The sequence below is a fragment of the Aegilops tauschii genome, chromosome 5, assembly GCF_002575655.3.
Source record: "Aegilops tauschii subsp. strangulata cultivar AL8/78 chromosome 5, Aet v6.0, whole genome shotgun sequence".
Classification (NCBI taxonomy): Eukaryota; Viridiplantae; Streptophyta; class Magnoliopsida; order Poales; family Poaceae; genus Aegilops; species Aegilops tauschii.
The window spans coordinates 121,048,740-121,073,023 of NC_053039.3; the positions used below are offsets into that span (position 1 = coordinate 121,048,740).

The following is a 24,284-nucleotide window of genomic DNA, read 5'->3' on the forward strand; positions in this document are numbered from 1 at the left end:
CACATCTTCACAAGTCCATTGTCACCACAATGGACGGCAAGCTTCAAGCATTTGATCTCTTCATGATGCTTCACTTGAACTTGCACACCGCAACATCTTCACAAGTCCATTGTCACCACAATGGACGGCAAGCTTCAAGCATTTGATCTCTTTCATGATGCTTCACTTGAACTTGCACACCGCAACCTAACCCCACAAAGAACTCTCACGATGATCATGGGTTAGTACACAAAGCGTAATTGACAATGCTTACCACACCATGGGATCGCTTGATCCCTCTCGGTACATCTTCTACGCTTTGTGAGTTGATCAAGTTGATTCACTCTTGACTTAGTCTTGATCAACCTTGAATCTTTTCAACTCTCTTCTTTTGGATGATGTCTTGAAAATATACATGAATGATCACACAATCTTCTTCTCCAAGACATGCTTGCAATAAGCTCAACTCTCACATGACCAATCTTTGGATAATTCCTTAATAACACCTTGATCACCACATAAACTCCTTGAAACCAACACATGAACTTCAAGAAATGCCTATGGACAAATCCTTCAAATATAACTCAAGGCAACCATTAGTCCATAGAGATTGTCATCAATTACCAAAACCAAACATGGGGGCACCGCATGTTCTTTCAAACGTAAACTTATTGCATTTTTGTTACTGGAATCAGCACTGCCGATTGTGAGCACCGGATTGAATGAAGGGGAGTGCTTGGGTACAACCCCCCCCCCCACCTAAAACGTATATTGGGTAGGATGGTCATTTCACATTAGGTATAGGAATACCCACCCGACGATGTACGTCCGCGCGCGTCGTCGTACGTCCGCCCTTGTATTCCGCACCCGTCGTCATACGCCCGCCCGCGTATGCCGCACCCGTCGCCGTACGTCGCCATCGTACGCCCGCACGTCTCCACGTTGGCGTCGATAGTTGTGGGAAAAAAGGTCACGAGAGCCGCTGACGCCCGCCGTCGTAACCCTAAACCCTAAACGCATCCACGCCGTCTCGACGTCGCCCGCCGTCTCCATGTAGTCGCCGTCGCCTGGGTCACCGCCCAAACAGCCCGCCGCGTGTGCCCCGCCGCCGTTGCTGATGCCGGCGCGTTCCTTTGCCGGCGCCCGGATGGGCGCCCACCCGTTCTTCGTCGCCGCCTTCCTCCCCGGACTCCGCCTGCCTCGACCGGCCATCATCCTGTCGATGCCTGCCCCGGCCGGCCAGCAACGTCACGCCGTCAGCGCGTTCATCATCGGACAAAAAGGATCCATCTGTCATCCTCGCCGCCGTGCAAGAGGTTGGTTTAACTGTAAACTATGTGCGATGTCGTTGTGCTTGATGAACTAATTATTTTAGGGATGATGTTACATGGTGTTCGATTGATCTTACAATTTTCTTATACATGTATGGATAGAGGAGGAGGACGATTATGATGGCGCTGATTACGGCGACGACAAAGGAACCTCGTCACTAAATATGGACGAACAGGAGAACTACATGAGTTTGGATGAATCTTATAGTGGCAATGTAAGTGTGATCAATGTTGATAAAAACATAAATACGATCAACCGCATGTACACTTACATGTTTTTTTGCATCATGCAGCGACATGAACGATAATGATGATGATATGGATATAGATGATTCATTTGCTGAAAGCGCACTCCAGGTATGTTTTAAAAAAAATAGGAGAAGGAATGACATACTAACCACATGAGCGCTTACATGTATTTTTTTTTTAAATATGCGTAGATGGACGTGGATGGGGACTTTGTGAGGAATATTGTGGATGATGAAAGTGACAAATCGCCCATTCATGCATCTCATGATGGCAGCTCCAGCAAAGTAAGTTTTGAAACTTACATACATTATATATTAAAATAATAACTGACTGACATACATGGTTTTATGCCTTAATTTACAGGGAGATGTAAATGGTCCTAGCAGGATGGATGGGCATGTTGTTGATGATTTGTTTAATTTTGACATCGGATTTGATGAATATCAGCAAGAATCATTAGACAGGCATTGGAAGGTCATGAGGAAGACGTCCAGGTCACTAGGAGAGGCTTACATTTCCTATAACTAGTATGCTAAGGAGCATGGTTTCAGCGTAAGAAAGGACTCGCTGAAATTTTCGAAAGGTCCTGAGGGAATTATGCGCTTGAGGAAGTATCTGTGTTCGAGAGCTGGGAAATGACAGGAAATTTTTTGTACAATGGAAGGCAGGACCTGCAGGCTCAAAGCGGAGACTCGTTGCTTCTGCGATGCGCATATAACTTTGAAGCTTGATAGAAAGCGGGACGTTTGGTATGTCAGTAATTTTAGTGATGATCACAGTCACGTTCTAGCTAGACCGAATGAAGTCTCGTTTCTCCGGTCTCATAATCAAATAAAAGAATTTTAGAAAGCTGAGATCTTAACTATGGCAGGTGCTGGAATCAGGAAACATATGATTTATGATAATTTCATTAGTAGGTACGGGTCATATGCAAAGGCTGGTTTTGGGAGGAAGAAGCTTTATAACATGTGCTATAGAGAAAAGATGAAGTTGCTTGTACAAGGTGATGCAGACACTGCCATTGGGATCATGATGACCAGAAAAGACAGGGATCTAGATTTCTTCTTTGAGCACACCGTCGATGATGAAGGAAGGCTGAAAAACCTATTTTGATGTGATTCTCAATCACGGCGAGACTATATTGACTACGGTGATGTGACCGTCTTCGACAGCACATATATGATGAATAGGTATGGCATGCCATTTATACCTTTCGTCGGTCTGAACAACCACCGTTGCACCACGGTATTCGGTTGTGCTATTGTGTCTGACGAGACGGGAGATACATATGTCTAGCTGCTTCAGACGTTTTTGAGGGCTCACTGTCAGAAGAGGCCCGGGTCAGTAATTACTGTTGGAGATGCAACTATGATTAATGCCATCGGAAAGGTATTTTCGGACGTTTGGCATCGTCTTTGCTCGTGGCATATTGAGAAGAACATGCAAAAACACCTTCATCATAAGTCTTTAAAGGAGTTCAGGTCTCTACTTTATTATGCCACTTCAAAAAAAGTCTTTGAGGAGAGATGGGCAGCGTTTACTGCCAAATGGCAGTCGGAGAAAACAAAGACATGGTTATGTAGGATGTACAAGAAGAAAAGGCTTTAGGCTGCATCATATCTGTCTGGTGGGTTTTTCCTAGGTACTAGATGACCCGTTGCGCCAATGGCGCAAAGGGCGAGAGGGAGCCAAGAATAGTAAGAATATTTAGAGACTATAAAATCTTGAAGCAAAAATAGATATTTCAGCATGTTGTCGATACATAGCATTATATATTACATTGCATGTTACGTTTATAGGCCAAAACAAAGGCATGAGATCAGTTCATGATAAGATCAATTCAAACCATTTACATTGCTTTGAAAAAGCAAGATACATAGATAGAGATGCATCATATAAATAGCTCTAGTCATTTAGCTTATTGTGACTAAGATATGCAGTCATGGAACTCAGGTAGAGTGATCGCTGCATGTGCCAGCAGACATGGTCAAGGTTTGCTTGCAAGGGGGTGAGGCGGCTCGATCTGCTGAGGATCCACCTAAGGAACTGACGTGCCACCTGTGGAATGGGGCCACAAGATCATGGCAAAATGACAGGAGCACATCATTTCTTGTGGTTGCATAGCCCTCTCAAACTTTTCATGGCTGGTGTGCCACTACTTCCAATTTTCCTTGAACTATATCAAATAAGCCCCATCAAAGCATACCAAAGATGGTTTTCTGTGCAAAATAAATAGACCAAAATAATGAATGAAGCAAAATAAATACACAGCCCCTTACGACCATATATGCAGATGAAAGCTTTCAATAATGAAACAATTCCTAGCTTAACCAAAAGGCATTACCGTAGGCAAGAACAAAAAATTTCAGTGAGCTGTAACAAGAAAATTCTGCTGTGCATTGTGCCATAGTTTCCTATGATCTAAACCGGTTGGAGACACGAAGTGTGCATGCATCTTCCTTTGATAGCGAACCGACTGGAGACACGAAACGTTCATATTTTACTTATAATATGAGTAAGGACAGATGAGGTTCGATATGTTCTGCATTCTTATATTTAGCTAGCATATGTCGATGTAGCTCGAGCAGTATTTCACAAGCCCTTCTTTTTAAGGTCTGCAGTGATTGCATGACCAATCAACACTTATGATAACAATGCTTCTATTTATTATTTGACAAAATTACTAATCAAATTTTGAGAGTGCAACATGAGATGTATAATACCCTCAGCTCACTACAACACAACCAATTGACTACAAAATCAGCGTTGGTTCTAACATTTGAATCTAATTTACAAAATCATGATACTCAAATCAATCATGACCAGCACAATTTTTTTCCAGATATGAACAATTAAAAATGCAGATAAGAAAAATGAGTATGGATGGCCTTATACCTTGTTATGTTCAACACCAATCCATTGATGTGGTTATCATGCAAGGAAGGAAGCGGACAATCCTTTTAACCTCACAAAATGAATGGCGATTCTTGAGTATGATAGAATTGATGGGCAACATATCCTTTTTCTTCTTCAGCGCGAATGTTGTTTCATTAATCCTCTTTTGTTCATGCAAGGAACAAAGTACAGTGGCGACAACCGCAGGAAAACAGAACATCAGCACTGGTTCATAGCAAAGATGGAACAAAGAAATTACATGTGAGAATAAAAGAAACAAAACTCGAAATTACCGGCATGTTGAGAGTGAATTACAGTGGGAATACCACCAACAAAATACAGAGCTAGCATGATATTAGTGCCTCATGGGATCTGATAATGAATCATTGGCATCAAAAGAACCTACTACTACTTTACATGAAACAAAAAAATATGATTACAGTGAGCACATCATAAGATGAAGTTGTGATGTTCAGGAAACACACTGTAGCTATGTATATACAACTGCTACTTTACAACCTATCTTACATAGGATATTTCTTAAGCCGTTCTAATCTAAGTGAAAACATGTCTATGAGGCATCACAAATTACTGAAAAAATAATTTTGTTGTTTTCGGTTGGTTATTTTGGATCTGTCACAATTTACTGAAAAAATGATTTTCTTGTACAGTCCATTGACCATGTTTTCTAACATAAGTGTTCCAATTTAAAGTAGATCATGCTTGCACTTTTCTTCAAGGGAACACTAACTGTCCCTCTAATTCTCACAACCATGCATATGTATAACTCATATGTGAGTCGCATGGGATGAGATCATTAAAGGGCATAATAAAGTATCTATGGACATGTGACTAATTAATAGGCACTCGATATAAAGAACCTGAAACAAGAAAGAAACAGAAACCGAAGCAGAAGATTGTCAAAGAATAGGAACAGTTAAGAAAAATATAGCCGCACTTTACTTATCCAAATCAAGTGAAAATAACCAATATGCACTACATGTGTGAGACAGTATTATCTGATATAATAGATAAGCTAGCGCACACTGTCAGAAGCATAAAGCAGTAACAAAAAAATTGATTCATCAGCACCAGTGTACCATCTAAAAGTGCATTATTGTCTAGTACCTTCATTTTGTGCATAGTTTGGTGCATCCTCAACACCAAAAGCAAAAGAAACGCCTTCTGATCCGTCTCTAAAGTAAGAAAGTTTACTACCATAGAGATGTAGAAAGAGAAGGTCCATGTATGTAACTGAGAGTTGGATCATGTCCTAAACTGGGCACCGTCTACCAAAATCAATAGTCAAAACCAGCGAGCAACATGCTAGAGAAAAATCATAAGAAAGTTGATGTTTGAGGCTACTACACGCAAATATAGGGTGAGGAATTATCACCTATGCTACAGTGGAGTCATGACCAATGACCCCCTTCAAAAAATACAGATCAATCATCACCACCACAATTTTTCTGCAGGTATGAACAAGAAAAAATACAGAGAAGAAAAATGAGAATGTATGGCTTTTTATCTGTATTATTACTTAGTCAGTTTGTACTTGTCTAAAAAATAATAGAACATGTTAATATGCAGTGGAAAATGATAATTTTTTAAGACGCTGTGTCTGTGTGGAGCATACCTCAATTTGGTCCTGCAGCACTTTGATGTAGTCTACATCAATATCCATCGTGCCTGAAGTATTTGTTTGCTGCATATTCAAGAAAAATCTTATTAATATGTCTGTATTACACGACTTCTAGAGAATTACTGCACAAATGCAATTCTGAAATCTGAAATAACTAAGGTCCAAGTCAACAACAACTACGAAGGTTCTGAATTTCCGTGGGCAACACTTCCAGTTTGGATTAGAATCGTCAGTTTTAGTTGCACAAATTGAGTTTTCCTCCCTCCCTCCCTATCTCTCTTCTTTAAAAGAACCTTAAGTATTTTCACATGCTTTGTAAAAGAATAGATACCTCAAATGGTATAAACATCGTATCACCATCCACTTTAACTAATATTCTTAAATGACTGGGAAAACAACAAATGTGCAGCCGGCTACCCTTGCAGAATAATTCTTGCAGTGCATACAAAGAGCAGTAAAGCTCTGGTGACCGTTGCATAATAGTTTTCTGAATCTTTCTTATCTAGCACAAGAGCAAGCTTATGAATGTTCACTACGACTTCCTCTACTTTGCACATTGATATGGCTGCATCTATTCGTTTAAATCTAAACCCTAAGATATCTAGAAGGAGATTATGACCTCCTTGACCTGAATTTGGGAGGCAGATGTTCCAAGCAGACCTGACCTTGTGTAGCACCAAGTGAAAGAATCGAGACCAAATGAAAAATAGAGATGAAGATGCAATCAGTACCTACCTTATGAATCATGCCCTCTTACGTGAGGACGCAGGGCCTTAACATAGAACCAACCTTGTCGGCGCTGACAGACAACGGGCACATGCGTCGTCCGGTTTCCTGTGATCACGAGCGAGTGCCATCTGCACAGGGGCGTGAGGAGGTCCTTGATGCTATGGACGTTGACAAAGGACGCAGGGCGCTACTCCTGCAGTACGCCCCGGTGCTCGGCGTCAACCCTTGGGTAGAACCACAAGATGTTGTTCTGCAGCACGGTCAAGTAAGACGCCAAACATGCCTTGCTGTTCATGTGCACCTGCTGACAGACACAATAGCCAATAATCAATAGTTTTGTTGATATGAGCACTCAAAATATTTGAAAGCAAACACGTGAACAATAATAGGACAGAGCCATCAGAAATAGCTTGTTCTCACTGCAAACTGTAGAACAAATGTGTAACCTTAGTAGCCTTAGAATATTGTAAATAAACGAAGATCTGTAATTATAAGAGGAATCATGTAACCAGAAAGAAGTCTAATTTAATAGCCAACGTAAAATATTATTGCTAAGCATACTAAAGAAAGGAAAACATCTGATTTATCATTAACAGTCTCTTAGCAAAACAACCAGAAAAGCAAAGTACTCTGCAAATTGTGGTATGTGTTCATTAGCCCCAGTAAAATGACTTGCTCACTTAGAATCCTTCGCATAAAGTCATGAATCATAGTTCGATACATTTTTATTTGTCTCATACACCTCTCCTCATTTAATAAATGGATCCGGCTCTGAAAAATATATTACTAATGGTTAACAGAAAAGTAGAGTAGTCCCTTTGGAAAGAGCAAAAGGGAATAAAAGCACGGCTAAAATATATACCATTCATGCCCTGTCTCAACAATTTCTGTATCTCATCAGAACTAAAACCTGATACACATCTAATCAGAACTAAAACCCAAACACCTCGATCAATGCCAGCGTTTAAAATCCGAACACCCTACAATCCTGTAATGCAATAACAAAGAAAATCTGAATAGTGCCAAGTACTACTTACGTTTGTCCACCTTCATTCTTCAGCATGTCCTCTCTTCTGCCTCCCTGTCCTACAATACAAAAACCAAGAAATAGAGCAATTAATCATAGCAATAAGACCATAAAGATTGGGTCAGTTGAACTAATAGTAAGTAGGAGACACGACGAAGATCAATAATTTACAGACATCTTTTGCAAACATGCAACGATAGCACCATTGCAGTACTGCTGCAAGTATTGATCACTAATCACAATATCATGACAGAATGTTCATGTGGCCATTCTTATCCCAAGTTATGCCACCTTCTTCTATGTGGCATGTTCTAATGCAAGTATGGACCAAGATTATGTCCTAATTACTTGTTAGCACTGCAAGATAATTAGAGAACATGCAAGTATGGGCCAGCGAATCGATTATATGTGCAGACACAAAAGAGAAAGTAGATACCCAGCCAATTAGCTAAAACTGTAAAAGAAAAACAAGCAGTTAAATACCTGACTATACTTGCACTGAAACTATTGCAGCATAAGTAGCTATGGAAGGAGAGAAGCCGGAGGAGGGGAAGGATCATGGAGACGCACTGCTGCAGCTGGAGTTGAAACGGCGCAGACAAGGAGCAGCGGACTATGGGACGAGGACGTGCAGGTGGCGAGAAAGCATGACGTCATCCCCCTTCCCCCTCCTCTCGTGGCCGCTGACCCGTCACCAGCCAGCAGTCTTGTTGCTGCTTCCCTCACCTCCGTCTTCCTCAACCTCAACTGCGTGGGCTCAGCTCCAGATCCTCCGCCGCGACCTGTCGCCACGGCCAACATGAGAGTAACAGAGAATGAGGTCGGCGGGACGAGGAAGAGAAGGCGCGAGGATCACATCGAACCGCCACGCGCAGGCCTCGGCCGGTGGTGACCCTCTCCCATCCGACGCCGCGCCTCCTTCTCCTCTTTCCTCTCTCTCTTTCTCCCTCCTCTCCTTCCTTCTTCTCCCTCTCATCTTCTCTCTCTCTGCCGTCGCCTGGCCCTTGCCCTTTGCTTGTAGGTCGCCGCTGCCGCGGGCCGGCAGGGGAAGCTCGTCCGCGCCCGCACACCTCGGATCGGGCGCTAGGTCCAAGAGGAGGCGGATCCACCGCTCCTCTCCGCTGAGCTGACGAGGAGGAAAATCCGGCAGGTTGGGGTGCCGCCATGGAAGGAGCCTGCCTCCCGAGCTGTCATCTCCTCGTCCACGTCACGTGGTCTGGCCGTGCTAGTCGGGTGCGGAGGCACGGGAGGGGGAGAGGAAGGGGAGGAGGAGGTGGCGGAGGCGGAGGAGACGAGGCGGCCCAGAGGGAGGGTGGAAGCGGTGGCGGCGCGAGGAGAGGAGGCGGCTAGGATGGAGTGGCGGCGGCGAGGAAAGGAAAGCACGAGGGAGAGGAAAGGGGAAAGAGAGCGCTCGGGACATTCATAGATGCAAAAAAGGAGACGTGGCTGGTGCCGCTGGTTGGGCGCACTAGCTCATCCTTTATATGTTTAACTAGATGACCCGGTTGCGCCAATGGCGTAAGCAGCCAATTAGTAGCGATGTTAGTAGTGAATAGGTAGGGGATGTAGCTACAAACATAATGCAATGTGAATTTATCACATATAGTAGAGTGAGGTTGATCGTTTTACAGAAACACATACATAGGCAGTTGTAGAGCTTATTTAGTCATCTTAGTCTGACTGGTTTTCAGAAAGTGTGAACGTAGGAATAAAGAGAGTGTCATTGTCGCGTAATGCTTGCATGGTATACTTCCATAGGTATTTGAAGGCTCATGTGGCAAATGTAACAATTGATGTGTGACTTTTTCGCAGAGATGAGACGCTTCAATTTTCTGACTTGATCTTTGTAAAGCTTCACTTTGTTACCCCATGTGCAATGATCATCAAAACTTCCAGCTGGGTTCCCCTATGAATGATTTTTAATCAAATCGAGTTATTTGAAGCTTTGAAAATAGGAGAAATGCAACTCTGCTAGAAGAAGCAGGCACGCAGAGGCGAAAAAGTGTAACTATTCTAGATTGGAATTTGAAATAAACTTTGACTGACAGCCTGTCGAAGTGGATGTAGGTGCAGAGGCTGATCTGTTGCTGAAGCGAGGCTTGCGGCGGCGATCCGAACGGGTTTCTTGCGTGCTGATCCGATCGGTGGCCTTTCTGTGCCTGGAAGCAACAGCTGCCTTGTGGCCGTCTTGCCATGATGCGGCCGCAGAGCCAACGAACTTAAGAATCTTATGGCTGGAATCCCTTCTTCTAAATTCAAAGGAAACATCAAGCGATTCCAGCGAACTTAAGAGACACTAATACAATAATCAAATCGAGTAACGACATATGTTTAATCAGGGAAGGTGGGATCAAACTAAGGAACATATATCTTCACAAATTACTTTGTATGGCTAAGGCCTAAGGTGAGCTGATCTAAGAACAGAAAGAAGATGGAAAATCACATTATTTTCACTACAGAATAATCCAAGCACTTGTCTAATTACACTAAGCAATAAACTTCCTTGTATATCATCTTATAAGGGAAGCCATGAAAGGATCTGACTTGTGCTTAGAACTTGTTTGGCAAGTAACACAGCCCACAGCTCACCCCTATTGATAACCATTTTGGCCACTACCGTCAAAACAAACCCTAACCCTAGTTTGAGGATAGAACTATGGTATGGTTTCTCTAAACCTCTAATAACTTTTTCTACCCCTCTTCCCTTTTTCTTTGTATGCCTCCTCAACGACCAATGGTTAACAGCGGTTCTGTGGAGCGGTTTTGCGAGAATAGTTAATAATGAGATCATCATTTTAGGAAATGATGCGGAACTGGGAGTCTGGGCCGTGTCTCAGTCCCAGTGTGGCTGATCATCCTCTCGGACCAGCTACTGATCATCGCCTTGGTAAGCTATTACCTCCGAGTCACTTCAATTATCCTTTTAAGTTCTATTCTATCTTATGTCTTTCCCTATTTCATCTCGTAAAGTTCCGCGCTCGCAGTTTGGTCAAGAAAGTTAGACCTAATCCAACAAACAATACAAGGATGAATTACGAATTATGAAAGGATAGATTTCACATATACTTGTCCTTGTATTGTGTGGAATGTAGGTAGTGGTTATGACCGATTCGATAGAAAAGAGGGAATAGTTTATCGGTATGGGCGTGGATGTTCTTATTTGGACATCTTGTTTGGGCTACTGGATTTATGTTCTTAATTTCCTGGCGGGGGTATTGGCAGGAATTAATTGAGACTTTAGCATGGGCTCATGAACGCACACCTTTAGCTAATTTAATTCGCTGGAGAGATAAGCCCGTGGCTCTTTCCATTGTGCAAGCAAGATTGGTTGGATTAGCTCACTTTTCCGATTAGGTCTAACTTTCTTGACCAAACTGCGAGCGCGGAACTTTACGCCACATGCTCCACCGCTTGTGCGGGCCCCCGTCAATTCCTTTGAGTTTCCTATTTCTGCCTCCGGAGCGCCCTCTTTTTTTGAGTGGGATGCAAAGGAAGGGTAAGATAGTAAGGGATACGGCACTAGACTAACACCTAATTAATACTTAATTTAATATAAGTAGTTAAACAGTAACGACGCAATTATCAGGGGCGCGCTCTACCACTGAGCTAATAGCCCGTCGCGCGGGCCTCCCAAAGGGAGGCCTGCTACGCCAAAAGCGAGAAAAACTCCATCCCTTTCCTTTTGACATCCCCATGCCGGCGGATAAGATATTAGGTGGCTGTTTGATACCGCCAGAAAGGCCTGAACCAAATGTATTTATTTTGATTAGGATCCTATTCTACGGTTACGACTTGGGCGAACGGAAACAAAATACTTTTCCTTGCTCTTGAGAATTTTTTTCCGTTGAACATAGACCCAATTTTTCCTTTTTTTTGATTCCCCGTAGGCTGAGGAGCAAAAGGAGAAATCCGCCCAAGGAGGGGCTCGCGTCTGATTAGCTAGTTGGTGAGGTAATAGCTTACCAAGGCGATGATCAGTAGCTGGTCCGAGAGGATGAACTCGAATTTGATCGCCTTCCATACTTCACAAGCTGCGGCTAGTTCAGGACTCCATTTGCAAGCTGCTCGGATGGGTGGGGCAAGCTCTTCTATTCTGGTTCATGGTTTCTCTTGGCTATATGGTTCATCTGGGGGGGAGATCGAGCGGGAATGTGCCATTTTGGGGATTCCTACTATTTCTTTAGTCGATACAAATTGTGACCCGGATCTCGCGAATATATCGATTCCAGCCAACGATGACATCAGAGGTATCCGCTTTATTAGGGAGAATGCCCTCCGCAGTGGGTTTGCTCTGTTGGCGAGTTCTATTTCTGCCTCCGGAGCGCCCTCTTTTTTTGAGTGGGATGCACCACAACGGTGCCGTCCATGGATCAAATTATTTCGTGGATTGCGGCAAATTCGAAGGAATCATTGAGTGAAAAAGGAGCAAAGCCCGTCGCGCGGGCCTCCCAAAGGGAGGCCTGCTACGCCATAAAGTTTGAGGCAAATGAACGCATTTTTGTTCGTCGTCTCCGGGCTATATATCCTCGCGGAACTCTGGTCATTGAATCAAATTAACCTTAAAGCTTCCGAGAAACCTATAACTAAAGATAAAATACAGGCACACCACAAATTTAGTGCTATAAACCAGCATCATAATTTGCACAGACAGTTTGCAGGGCTCTAAAGTTACAATTCTACTGTACTACCTTGTTATTCATTAAAGAAGACCGTGTCAACAGCGCAGATGTATCAAACATACCACTCCAAATTTTAAGCATCAACAAATTATGTTTTCCACTGCTCCCCGTAGGCTATACGATCTGAATACTGCCAAAGTTACATATACAGTAAGAAATGCAGAAACAGGAAAGCGATTTGCAGTCTCGATACTCTCTCGCCTGATGTCGTCACTAATGCTTTCATCATCCCTAAGCCCCTCCATCGGCTTTCTGCTTGCTTCAAGCTCTCAAAACAACATGCAACTCACACGACAGAGGAAACACCAGATGAAGCGGTCAGCAGTCCATCAATACGATGTACGCATTGAATCCGATCCGATCGGCGCAACCAAAGATGCACTTGCCTAGTCAAAATTCAGAAAAATAGTGCATCGTTCTAAACTTTTATTAGACCTAATGATTATTAAAGAACATGACTAAGAGTTGACTAAACTCTGAATACAGGAGATTTCAAATTACTGAAATAACACTTGTTGGTCACTTGAAATACCTGAGCATGGATGACAATCTCTCCACGCACATCATACTCACATTTTAAACCCTTCAATAGTCATAAGATAATTAGCGAAGTGGCTTTGTATTAGAAAATGAATATAGTTGATCAAGTGATGGTCAAGAATCAATCAGCGACTTGAATAAATATAATACAAAATGCCAGTAAATTTTTGGAAGTGTTGTAAATCTATTAATGCCTTAGAATCAAGCTATCACCCAACAAATCCTTGGCTTTTGATCTGAGGAAAAAGAAAAGCGAGTATTAGACTAAACTTACACACTTACTGACATACAAGCTGAGATATAACACTAAAATGAGTGTTATTCATCAAAAATATGTGCATCTACGCAGGCTCCTTGTATTGTTTTGCTTTTTCATCCAAACTATTTTGTAAAACTTGCATACTTATGGTTCCAGATAGCAGCTCAGAACTTGTTCAATCTTCCCTTTTCAGTTCATGCACAGTTGACTCATAGCTGCACAACGAATAGCAGATTTATGTCCTTATCTACTTACTGTCCAATTACTTTCTAACTCTGTAGCAATTAGACAAGTGGTGTCCTGTTTAAAGATAGGGAATTAGGGAAACCCCATCTGCACCTGTTTATAACATTGAGGCTTTACGGGTTCCTTTTATTGTCTAAAATATGTAAGCTTTCCATGGAGATATTTACAATATATGTGTTCTATGTTACGATTTGTCTTTTACGGGACCTCATCTTATGATTTTTTTTCAGCAAACAAGTTATTATATATTGAACCTTAGTGCCAGTAACCTTACCTATGCCCAATCATAAATCGAATGACGACTCCCTTTTCCTCTTCCAGTTTCTTGAGTTTCTCATCTGATAAACAACGATGAGATATATGTGGTGAAATAAAAATAAATGCCAGACAACTAAATGATCCACCCCAATCTAAATAGCTCAACTCTTAGAAGAAAGTATGCAGGCAACAAACAAACTGTATGACCCAAGGCAGCTATGATGTTAAATAAACCTACCTGATTATTCTAGTTGTTATGATGATAAAAAATCACATTTAGTTGATTCTATTTGCTGGGACGATAGATGATCCTATCTGATCCCTTGATTTCGTACTTGCACATTTCTCTGTTATTTCCTTGCTATTTGCACGTCATAATCCTAGTTGATTAAAAACACATCCCTCTGCATCGATCTAACTAAGAACAAGAAATGCAGAAAGCAACAGCTAGGCCAAAACAGCCAAAACAAGGGAGACAACATTGCAAAGTAATGAACCTTGAGGCATCCATCTCTCCCTGACAGAATCACGGCGCTTCTTGCTACTGAACGCGGTATTGATCCTGATCACCATAAAAGCCTTTTTCCTTTCCTGCCTTGCCATCCGCACTCTCAAGCAGCTCATGCTTGCTGAACCGCGCTGCCAACTCCATCTGCAGCGTGGCGATCAACTTGTCTAAATATCTAGATACAATTATGATATATACCAATTAGTCCCCCAATAGATATATAACGCAGAAGTGCAAACAATTCAGATCATTTTTCAATATTCTAGTCGGTGTCTCCGGTCGGCAGATCGGTGGGGAAGCGAGCCCAAGCAAGAACATCGTACCACACCTGGCGGGAGAAGGAGCAGCCAGCCAGCAGGTGTTGCATCGTTGGGCCTCTTCTTGTGCTCTCGCGCCCGCTGCCATGCGTAAAGGCCTATCCTCCCTCATCATCCTCACCGCTTGGTGGATTTGGAAGCATAGAAACAGCTGCACCTTCGACGGGGACCGACCCTCTGTCTCCCACCTGTGCTCCACCATCAAGGACGAAGCGCGCCTTTGGGCCCAGGCCGGCGCCGCCGCGATCACCAACATCATCCCAGAGCGCTAGGCTAGGGTTTTCTTGGGGATGAGGAACCCCGTCTGTTTGCTCGACGTCCACTTCCATGCCTCCCTTTTGTGTACATGGCATAGTGTGTCGTCCTAATCCCATGCTGTAAACACTCCCCTTCTATCAATGGAAAGATACGTATCCTTAGCGTATTCGCGAAAAAAAAAATTCAAGTCGACGTACTGTATGGCCTCATGAGTCTTTGCCACTTCCCCATCACGTCCCTGTCGTCGGATGGTTTCTGAAATCAAGAAAGGATGTTCACAGAATTACAAACCAAAGAGGAAACTGAAGAACATCAGATTATCTTCTTATTAAAATATCCATTTTCACTCCATAACTCGCTCTTTAAAAAATAACATGATTTTATATTATCTTCAAAAACCTCGTTTGTTCTTTTTCTGAAATAAACCAGGAGCCAAAAAATGGATGCTGTCGATCGCAACAAAATCTTCAGAAACGATCTGCAGCTCCTCTTCCTGTCACCGCAGCTGCGCCACCACCTGGCTCTTTAAATCCGGCATCGCTCTGAACCTGACCAAACCATCGCCATAGAACACGTATCAGTTGCAGGCCTACGGCGAGCAGAGCACTCCATCGGCGAGCTTTCAAACGAATCCAAGAAAAAGAAAGCGGGGAGAGCAAGGACTCCGCTAGGAAGAGGGTCAAGCGAAAACGAATCTGGGGGGAGAGGAGAGGGCTCACCGGTCGGTGAAGAGCACGCCAAGGATGAAGCTGCAGGCGCAGAGGAGCAGTATTGTCCTCGACAGCACCGGCCTCCTCTCCCCGGCAGCGGCACCGCTCTTGGCCTTCATCTTCCTCAGAGTCGCCTCCATCCCAGCTCTCTCCGGTGAGTTGCCTGACTATGCATCTGAGCAGAGTCTTTGCAGGAGAGTCCCAGCAAAAGAATAACCACCAAATTACACTGCAAATCCTAGCCATGAACAAGAAGACAAAATCAACATGATGTAGTACGTAAGATCTCACCATTCTCTGTCCAGATGAAGAAGAAGGGAGAGAAAGCTAGAGCCCGCTGTCCCGCCGGGTCCGTCGTCCGGTGGGGCCGTCACAAACTGCTGGGCCTTGGCGTCCTTCTCTCCAGCAACAGACGCCTAGGGACGAGGACGACGAAACGGACTGCTGAACCTCCTCGTTGCTGACCTCTTGGCGGCGCTACGCCTACGTCGCCGGGAAGCTCGCCTCCACGCCCGAGGCGACGAGATTTGGGGGAGACTGCTGGGCCTTGGCGTCCTCCTCGAGTACCCGATCCACCCCGTCATCTGTCTTCCTCCCTCATCTGACCATGGACTCACCCTCTCCGTCCCTCCGAGCAGACCGAGAGAAACGGCGGCGGCCCGACGCGGGGTGCGAGAGCAGGGGAGGAGGGGTGCGGGGCTTTAGGAGAACGGGGGATTGGTGGGGAGGAGGGATGTGGGGATCGAGGAGGACGGGGACCACCGCGGTGAAATCGATCCCCAATTCACTCACGCAAAACCAAAGCAACCTCACATGATTCTCTCGACCCCACAGGTAACGAGCCCCACCTGGCATTGACATGTGAAGCTGCTGCTGATGTACAGAAGGACCAACGGCTGACCAAACGCCAGCAGGTAAAAATCAGTGAACAGTAAAAAAATCCAACGGATGACGAAGCTCAGCGCCCGCAAAGCCTCCAGAATGGCGGGTAGTGCAGCGGTGTTTATATGTTCCATGTGAAGTAACCAGCAAAGTGAGAGTCTGAATTCATGCCTTCACATGCATCTAGATTCCGGCATAACTATTGTTGATATGATTGTGCATTATGAGAACTGCATAGTTTGTCTTCGTGAGCACGAGGCGCATGACGATTACACAAACACATAGACAGACCTAGTACCAGTCCTGGACGAGTGTAAAGACATTGAGAAACCAGCTGCCATTGAGTTCACTGCGGCAAACTTTTATATCTTATAGTAAGATATGAAGAAGGCATGGGAGCTTGAGGTCCTTGAGAGACTGTGAGGAGCAGACACTCACAGATTCATACTGACATGGAAGGAAAATAGGGATATCAGATTCAGTGTGGACTACACCCCAGGGAACTTCGAACAAACCGTGAAGTGCAGTTGCAGAAGTATGGACCACAAAGGACTTCCTTGCAAACATATTCTTCACGTTCTGATTCAGCTACGCTTACGTGAGATACCTAGGTGTTTAGTACTGCGGAGGTTGAGCAAAATTGCAAGGGGTGGACTTCCCGTGAAGCGCACTAGTGATCTGTTTGCGCGGGGATGGGCAGGTACAGGTGAGAGAGCTAGGTACAGCAAGTTGACTATTTTATCTGCCGAAGCATCTCATAAAGCATGCCATAAACCATTTTTATTCGACAAGTTGAAGGCGGCTCTGGGGGACATAATAGATAATGATTACACTGAGGAGGATGAGCCTGGTGCAGAGCAAAAGTTTTTGAATGATGATGCATTTGAGCCTAATCGAGATCATGTTCTGGTTCGTGATCCGGCAAAAATTAACACCAAAGGTGCACCAAAACAGAATGTTAAAGGCCGCGGTAAGGGTGGTCCTATGTCACTAAAAATGGACGACCTAACGCTTTTGATGAGAAAAGCCAACGTCAATGTGGCCAGTGCGGTCTTCACATGCCCTCCAAATCCTAAGTACGGTTTTCATGTGTTCATGTCAATCTTGTTGTTCTCTAAATTTACTTGTTTTTTTAATTAATTAACACATATCTTACTGTTTTTGTCTGCAGGAACTTTGCTTGATTTCCGGAGTATGGAAGATTACTTAGCCCTTCGATTGAAGATAGTTTCTTGATGGATTGCTTCTATCTATGAAATTATTTTTAATTTCTAAATGTTAGATTATGTTATACGAGACTTATTTTACTTTGTTGATGTCAGACTATGTGCTACGATACCCTCGTAACTATTGTTGATGCAAGAATGTGTTATGCAAGAAGTACTTTTACTCTGTTTATTTGGATGTGTTCATGAAGCACCGTAGACCGTCACTATTTACTGTTGCTGTTCTACACTGTCGCCGTGGCTTATTCCACCGCCGTTTTTAGTTTTTTTTCTTCAAAAAAGAAAGAAAAAAAGCCCGACCAGTGCGCCGGCCAGTCCGACATTACACAGACCGCACCGACGGCACGGTCCCACAGGGCAGCGTCGGACGGCGTGAGCAAGCGAGTAACCAGAGGAGCTGACTGCCTCTGTGGCGCCAGCTATTTAAGCCGGTCGTCGCGCCCTCCGTCGGGCGAGGGGGGACTAAAGAAATCCGCACCGGTTCCCGTCGCCCCGCGGGGTAGTTGGGCCGTCGTGTGCCAGGCGTAAAAGCTTTATTGGATCGGCCCACGCGGTCACACGCGTCGCTCCCGACACGGCGGCGGCGATGGAATGTTTAGTCCCACCTCGCCTGCCGGAAGGCGCGCCGACCAGCTTATATGCGGTACGTCGGCACTGGTGTTGAACTCCTCTGATAACCCCACAGTTATCGGGCCGTCTTGGCTGCCCTGTTGGCCTGTTTGCCGACGTATAAAGTATATTGGCTGGGCGGGCATTTTTTTTAACAAAATATAACTACAGAAAATATGGACTGTTTTATTTTAACAAGTAGACGGTGGCAGAAGTATGAATATGAGTTATTCAACTTTATATACGACGGCAGAAAGACAAAATAATAACCAGCAGTTATATTTTAACAAGTAGACGACGACAGAAGTATGAATATGAGTTATTCAACTTTATATACGACGGCGGAGAGACAAAATAATAATCCAAATGTCATTCTCAACTAAAATATTCAAACAAGTAGTGCCTTCTTCATCACGAAATATCAGTGCCAACAGAAATGAAAACATCATTTGAGCCTACAAATTTTTCTGTTACATAAAATTTGCCACACTTATTTCTTCTTCGCAAGCTGGGTAACTTTGTCTTTCACATCGTTGAGTTTATTTCTCTCCGAAAAATAAGCTGCGCAATCATTAGGTCCCTCGATTTATCAATTGACCCCTGTTACAAATTCATATTAGTCCAATGTGAATTGTACTACATAATGAATTCAAATAAATATGCACATTTGAAATAAAATCAAACCTGCGAAAAATGGCTTGTCCATATTTCACCGTCCCAGTATTGAAAGCATGGAAGGACAAATATTCCACATGAGTTCCTGGTTCATATATACAATCATTCATAAGTTCGCATTTCAGGTAAGATATTAAAATAATGTGAAAGTATATACACACCCATCTTTCTGCTGTAGCATGTTATACGTTTTAATAGGCCAAGTAGACACATCCGGATAATTCACAGCACCGCTGGCATTCGCATCACGTATGTCTTCTCCAAGCTGATTTCTCTGTTCATATGAATGATAGCACGCAAAGGAATTAAGTTAGTTCAATTACGAAATGATAGTTTCTGTATGCCCATGTAAATTTATACCGTACCAGCTCCTCAACTTTGTCCTTAACATCACTGTCAAGTTTCCATCCCATCAAAGATCAAGAACCTGAAACTCTTCCTTCGGGCCATGCATGACGACCGTAACCTAGTGGGAATTTCCCTTATTATATAAAGCTGCATCACAATGAATATACGATGTAATCAACACATATTGTTTTATTATTCATATCCCGTATATGCATACATTAAGCCAGTCGAACTTACCTTATCTTTTTTTAAATACTCATCGGTGTATCTATTAACGGGTCCATTCTTATTCGCCACTACTTCGTTCTCATTTTTTCCTGCCTCGGTGTCTGGTCTAAATTCAAGTAACCAATTAACCAGCCAGGTCGACATTATATGCCGATCTTCACCAACTACTCCCAACAGATACGACGAATAAGCATTGATAACCTGAAAATAACGTAAAGGATGTTTAACCGTTCCAATTTGCAGTGAACAGTAATATAAAACACAACAATAACTTACATCACCGGTTAGCCATTGATGGTTAAGAATCTTACAAGCCCTCTCTACACTAAGACCTTCGCGCATGCCATCATTGAATATGTCCTTCTTTCTATGTTTTCGTGAGTGCTCATAAGCACGGAAAAACTTAACAGACGCTTTCACCACATTGTATTCATCACTAGAATTTTGAAATACTTCTTTCTCGAATAGTTCTGTAGCACATAATTTTAATATGTTACTAAATCAATGATATCTAGTAAGTTCAAAGCGAAAACAATTAGAACATGCTGAAAATTTATAAAACTCACTTCCTTTTGCAGAACGCTTTGCACGCTTCGTCGGTTTAATAGCCACATAAGGAGACTTCACAAGGTTTGATACCTTGCGCTTCCGTTTCCCAACAACCTCCTCCTGTACCTCATCTTCTCCAATAGAACCAATTGATCCATATGATGAAAGTTGTAACGGATTTCTCATCTGATACCTCAGGAACTTCGATAGGATCATATTTATCACCCTTGAAACTATCTCAATATTCAGGTGTGCAATAATAAGCTGTCTTCTCTTCAGAATCATTAACATCATCTTCATCATCCTCTTGCACATTCTTTTTTGCTGGTGTTCTCAAATCGTCCATATCACGATGATATACCCTTTCTTTACGAGGGTCTCCACCATAGTTTCTAGATTCACTATTATCACCATACTCATTATCTTCTTCTTTTTCAATATCACCGGATTTGTAGAAGACACCGCTTTTGTTCAATTTCTCTATCACCCTCTGACATTACATATAATTCGTAGTTAGTTAGGTAACACATCCAAAAACAAAGTCAAGTTATAAAAAAAACTTGTACCTGTGCGCATAGCTCTGGCAAACGAAGCATATCTTTACGAATGTGCTTCGGCTCAGCCATAATCCGATCCATAATAGGGTTCTAGCGAGCGGAAGGCTCAGATGTACTCACACCTTTTCTCCTACCTGTAATGTTAGACTTTTTCGTACTGGATTTCTTGTTTTTTTCAGCTTGTTCCACTCTAATTTTGTCTAATCGGTAATCTTCGGTAATGGTGTCATCAATCTACAACATTAAGAATCATACATTCAAATTTAATTATTAATTAATTGCAGGAATTAAGTGAAAAAATACATTGCACGTATTACCATCCCAACACCACGACCATATTGAAAGTCGTACTTGTCTCTTTTCTCCGCTGCATCTTCTTTCCAGTTCCTCATCAAGGGGCTCAACAACGCTAACAGATCGTATTGTGGACTGGTGCTTGGCTGCACCTTCTCCCAATATAGATACTGCAAAACAAAAAAAACAATCACTTAGCATTTGTTAGACTATTAGTGCGTAATACAAATGTTTAATTTAATAAATATATCATACCTGCAGAAGGGCTAGGTTGCCACCTGGCCATTCCCTAACATGGCTGGGCTGCAAGACCATACCAATCTCAGACAAACAAAATCTCAAAGTGAACGTGTTCCAGTTGAACTTTTTATCGACCTGACATCTTGCACTAGCGCATAATAATTCTTGGGAATGTACTCATCGGACACTGGTGCAATGATAGTCCCTAACAGGACGAGAAACGCCATTCGAACAAATTCATCATCCGCATTTTTATTCCTAACAATCTTCTCAATGAGATCATCAATCATTATTTTCCCATTCTTTCTGTTAACAAAATTAACTGGATTTTTTTCACTGCTTTCCCTTGGTCCATACTCAAAAAACTAGAAACATCAACTCCTTCATTCTTCCAACCAAATATAGCATACACATCATCAGGCCTCAGTGAAATCAAACCTTTCTTTGCAGCTGTCTCTTGGACCATGAATTTTTTACTACTAGCATTGTAACCTTGAATCATAAACTGTAGCAAAATATCACGCATCTTCACTGAAGGTATTCGTAACATGCCCTCCGTCTCCGTTTCATAAAAAGAAAATCGCTGACTTGGTGTTAACTTACTAACAAGACCAACCCACTTTTCTACAGAACATGCAATCGCACCATTGATGTCCATACTGCATATAATATTATCTATGTCACGTTCCATGCAACTGAGATTTAATATTGTGATGAGTAGCCATATTGAACAAATACCTATCACAAGGCGACGCCGGGGGCAGCTGGGAAACAAGAGTGCTGAGAAGGCGGGCGGTGGCGGCGGGCGCTGACAGCTAGTGTGGAACGACTGGTGAGGGCGGTGGCGGCCGACGCGGCTTCAGGGCGGACGTCGAGCGTAGGGATCAGATCGGGCGCATCATCCACACATGTGGGCAAAATTTGCATGCACGACGTGATTGGGCCCCGACGTCCGCGATTGTCGGGAATATTCCCTCAGATAGCAACGGCTCGTGGAGATATTTGTGCCGTTGGGCCCGCGATGATCAGTTTGCAATCATTACACGTGGCGGGATCTGAACTTCGGTAGTCCTTTAGTCCCACACCTCTGGACATCGACGGAGTTGACTAGTTCAAATCCAAACGGGCTAAATTTTTTCCACGTGCTACAATGTCCATGCAGAGCATGCACGCCAAAATTTGTCGCGTTTCGAGGCTGTATTGATTTTCCATGATTTTTCGAGACGAAAACCCCGAAAATACTGCTCGGACGTGACGCAACGTGCGTTCGTAGTCGGATTTTGTTCATTTTTGGCGTGGGGTACCTGGGTGAGGCCCCACACGCGCTGCCAAAAGTTGGGTGCATTCCGTGAAACCGCTCAGGTACTTGATAAGGAAATATGCCCTAGAGGCAATAATAAAGTTGTTATTTATATTTCCTTATATCATGATAAATGTTTATTATTCATGCTAGAATTGTATTAACCGGAAACTTAGTACATGTGTGAATACATAGACAAAACAGAGTGTCCCTAGTATGCCTCTACTTGACTAGCTCGTTAATCAAAGATGGTTATGTTTCCTGACCATAGACATGTTGTCATTTGATGAACGGGATCACATCATTAGAGAATGATGTGATGGCCAAGACCCATCCGTTAGCTTAGCATTATGATCTTTGAGTTTTATTGCTATTGCTTTCTTCATGACTTATAAATGTTCCTCTGACTATGAGATTATGCAACTCCCGAATATCGGACGAGCACCTTGTGTGCTATCAAACGTCACAACGTAACTGGGTGATTATAAAGATGCTCTACACGTGTCTCCGAAGGTGTTTGTTGGGTTGGCATAGATCGAGATTAGGATTTGTCACTCCGTGTATCGGAGAGGTATCTCTGGGCCCTCTCGGTAATGCACATCACTATAAGCCTTGCAAGCAATGTGAGTAATGAGTTAGTTGCGGGATGATGCATTACGGAACGAGTAAAGAGACTTGCCGGTAACGAGATTGAAATAGGTATGATGATACCGACGATCGAATCTCGGGCAAGTAACATACCGATGACAAAGGGAACAATGTATGTTGTTATGCGGTTTGACCGATAAAGATCTTCGTAGAATATGTAGGAGCCAATATGAGCATCCAGGTTCCGCTATTGGTTATTGATCGGAGATGTGTCTCGGTCATGTCTACATAGTTCTCGAACCCGTAGGTCCGCACGCTTAACATTCGATGACGATTTGTATTGTGAGTTATGTGATTTGATGTACCGAAGGTTGTTCGGAGTCCTGGATGTGATCACAGACATGACGAGGAGTCTCGAAATGGTCGAGACATAAAGATTGATATATTGGAAGGCTATGTTTGGACACTGGAAAGGTTTCGGATAGGTTCGCGCATTTTCCGGAGTACCGGGGGGTACCGGAACCCCTGGGGGGGGGTTAATGGGCCTTCATGGGCCTTAGTGGAAGAGAGGAGGAGGCGGCCAGGTGGAGGCGCGCGCCCCCAAGCCCAATCCGAATTGGGGGGGGGGGCTTTCCTTCTCTCCCTCTTCCTCTTTCCTTCCCCTCCTAGTTGGACTAGGAAAGGGGGGAACCTATGTAACGCCCCGGATTCGGTGCGCTAGGTGTCTTCCAGTTATTCGCCGTCATTGCCATGTCTTTTGTTTGCGTGTTGCATTTTGCCATGTCATCATCTGCATTTCATCTGCATGTTTTTCAGAACTTGCATCCGGTCCTTTTCCCCGTTGTCCGTTTCGCGATCCGACACTCCCACACGCGCCCGTCGCCCCTCTCAGACCTTGTTTCATGAGCGGGAGAAAAATGTTCTCGGAATGGGCCGAGATTTGCCGAGTGGCCTTGGTATATCACCGGCAGACCGCCCGAGAGCCCGCCGCCCGTCCACGCCCCACCGCCGTGCGCCGCGCCTCCTCGCCGGCGTGGCCCCGCCGCCGCCTTGCATCTCCGCCGTCCCGCGCCGCCAGCCGCGGGCGCCGCCCCGCGCCGTGGCCGGCCCGCCCCACGCCGGAGCTCACCGGAGGAGCCCCGCGCCGTCCCCGACCTCCTC

General features: G+C 43.8%; 1 protein-coding gene, 1 long non-coding RNA gene and 2 pseudogenes across 17 annotated transcripts; 1 reads left to right on the top strand and 3 right to left on the bottom strand.

Moving 5' to 3' along the window:
* Positions 1 to 1,735: 1,735 nt before the first annotated feature.
* LOC141022338 (protein FAR1-RELATED SEQUENCE 5-like) lies at positions 1,736 to 2,684 on the top strand (annotated as a pseudogene).
* A 599-nt stretch (positions 2,685 to 3,283) lies between these two features.
* Positions 3,284 to 9,243, bottom strand: LOC141023317 (uncharacterized). Of its 12 annotated transcripts, XR_012184294.1 has the most exons (9): positions 8,716 to 9,243; positions 8,336 to 8,634; positions 7,863 to 7,911; positions 6,832 to 7,129; positions 6,091 to 6,159; positions 5,851 to 5,923; positions 5,583 to 5,743; positions 4,455 to 4,617; positions 3,494 to 3,778 (listed from the first exon to the last, which is right to left on the bottom strand). It is a non-coding gene; the product is annotated as an uncharacterized lncRNA (long non-coding RNA). The 12 variants fall into 12 exon arrangements; XR_012184295.1 differs by lacking the exon at positions 5,583 to 5,743 and having other exon boundaries at positions 3,284 to 3,735; XR_012184292.1 differs by lacking the exon at positions 5,583 to 5,743 and having other exon boundaries at positions 3,284 to 3,778.
* A 3,272-nt stretch (positions 9,244 to 12,515) lies between these two features.
* On the bottom strand, positions 12,516 to 16,371 carry LOC109755952 (uncharacterized). 5 transcript variants are annotated; one of them, XR_012184296.1, is made up of 9 exons: positions 15,919 to 16,371; positions 15,637 to 15,813; positions 15,317 to 15,465; positions 15,115 to 15,172; positions 14,671 to 15,034; positions 14,332 to 14,486; positions 13,851 to 13,914; positions 13,064 to 13,307; positions 12,516 to 12,949 (listed from the first exon to the last, which is right to left on the bottom strand). XR_012184296.1 is itself a non-coding variant. In XM_073499964.1 (8 exons), exons 5-8 carry the CDS (start codon positions 14,916 to 14,918, stop codon positions 13,259 to 13,261), a joined length of 516 nt encoding a protein of 171 aa, XP_073356065.1. In that variant the 5' UTR covers positions 14,919 to 15,034; positions 15,115 to 15,172; positions 15,317 to 15,465; positions 15,637 to 15,813; positions 15,919 to 16,371; the 3' UTR covers positions 12,516 to 13,258. The 5 variants fall into 5 exon arrangements, 3 of the variants coding, with proteins under 3 accessions (XP_073356065.1, XP_073356066.1, XP_073356067.1); XR_012184297.1 differs by having other exon boundaries at positions 12,582 to 12,917; XM_073499964.1 differs by having other exon boundaries at positions 12,516 to 13,307.
* Positions 16,372 to 18,834: 2,463 nt separating this feature from the next.
* Positions 18,835 to 22,162, bottom strand: LOC109762185 (uncharacterized; annotated as a pseudogene).
* Between the last annotated feature and the right edge of the window lie 2,122 nt (positions 22,163 to 24,284).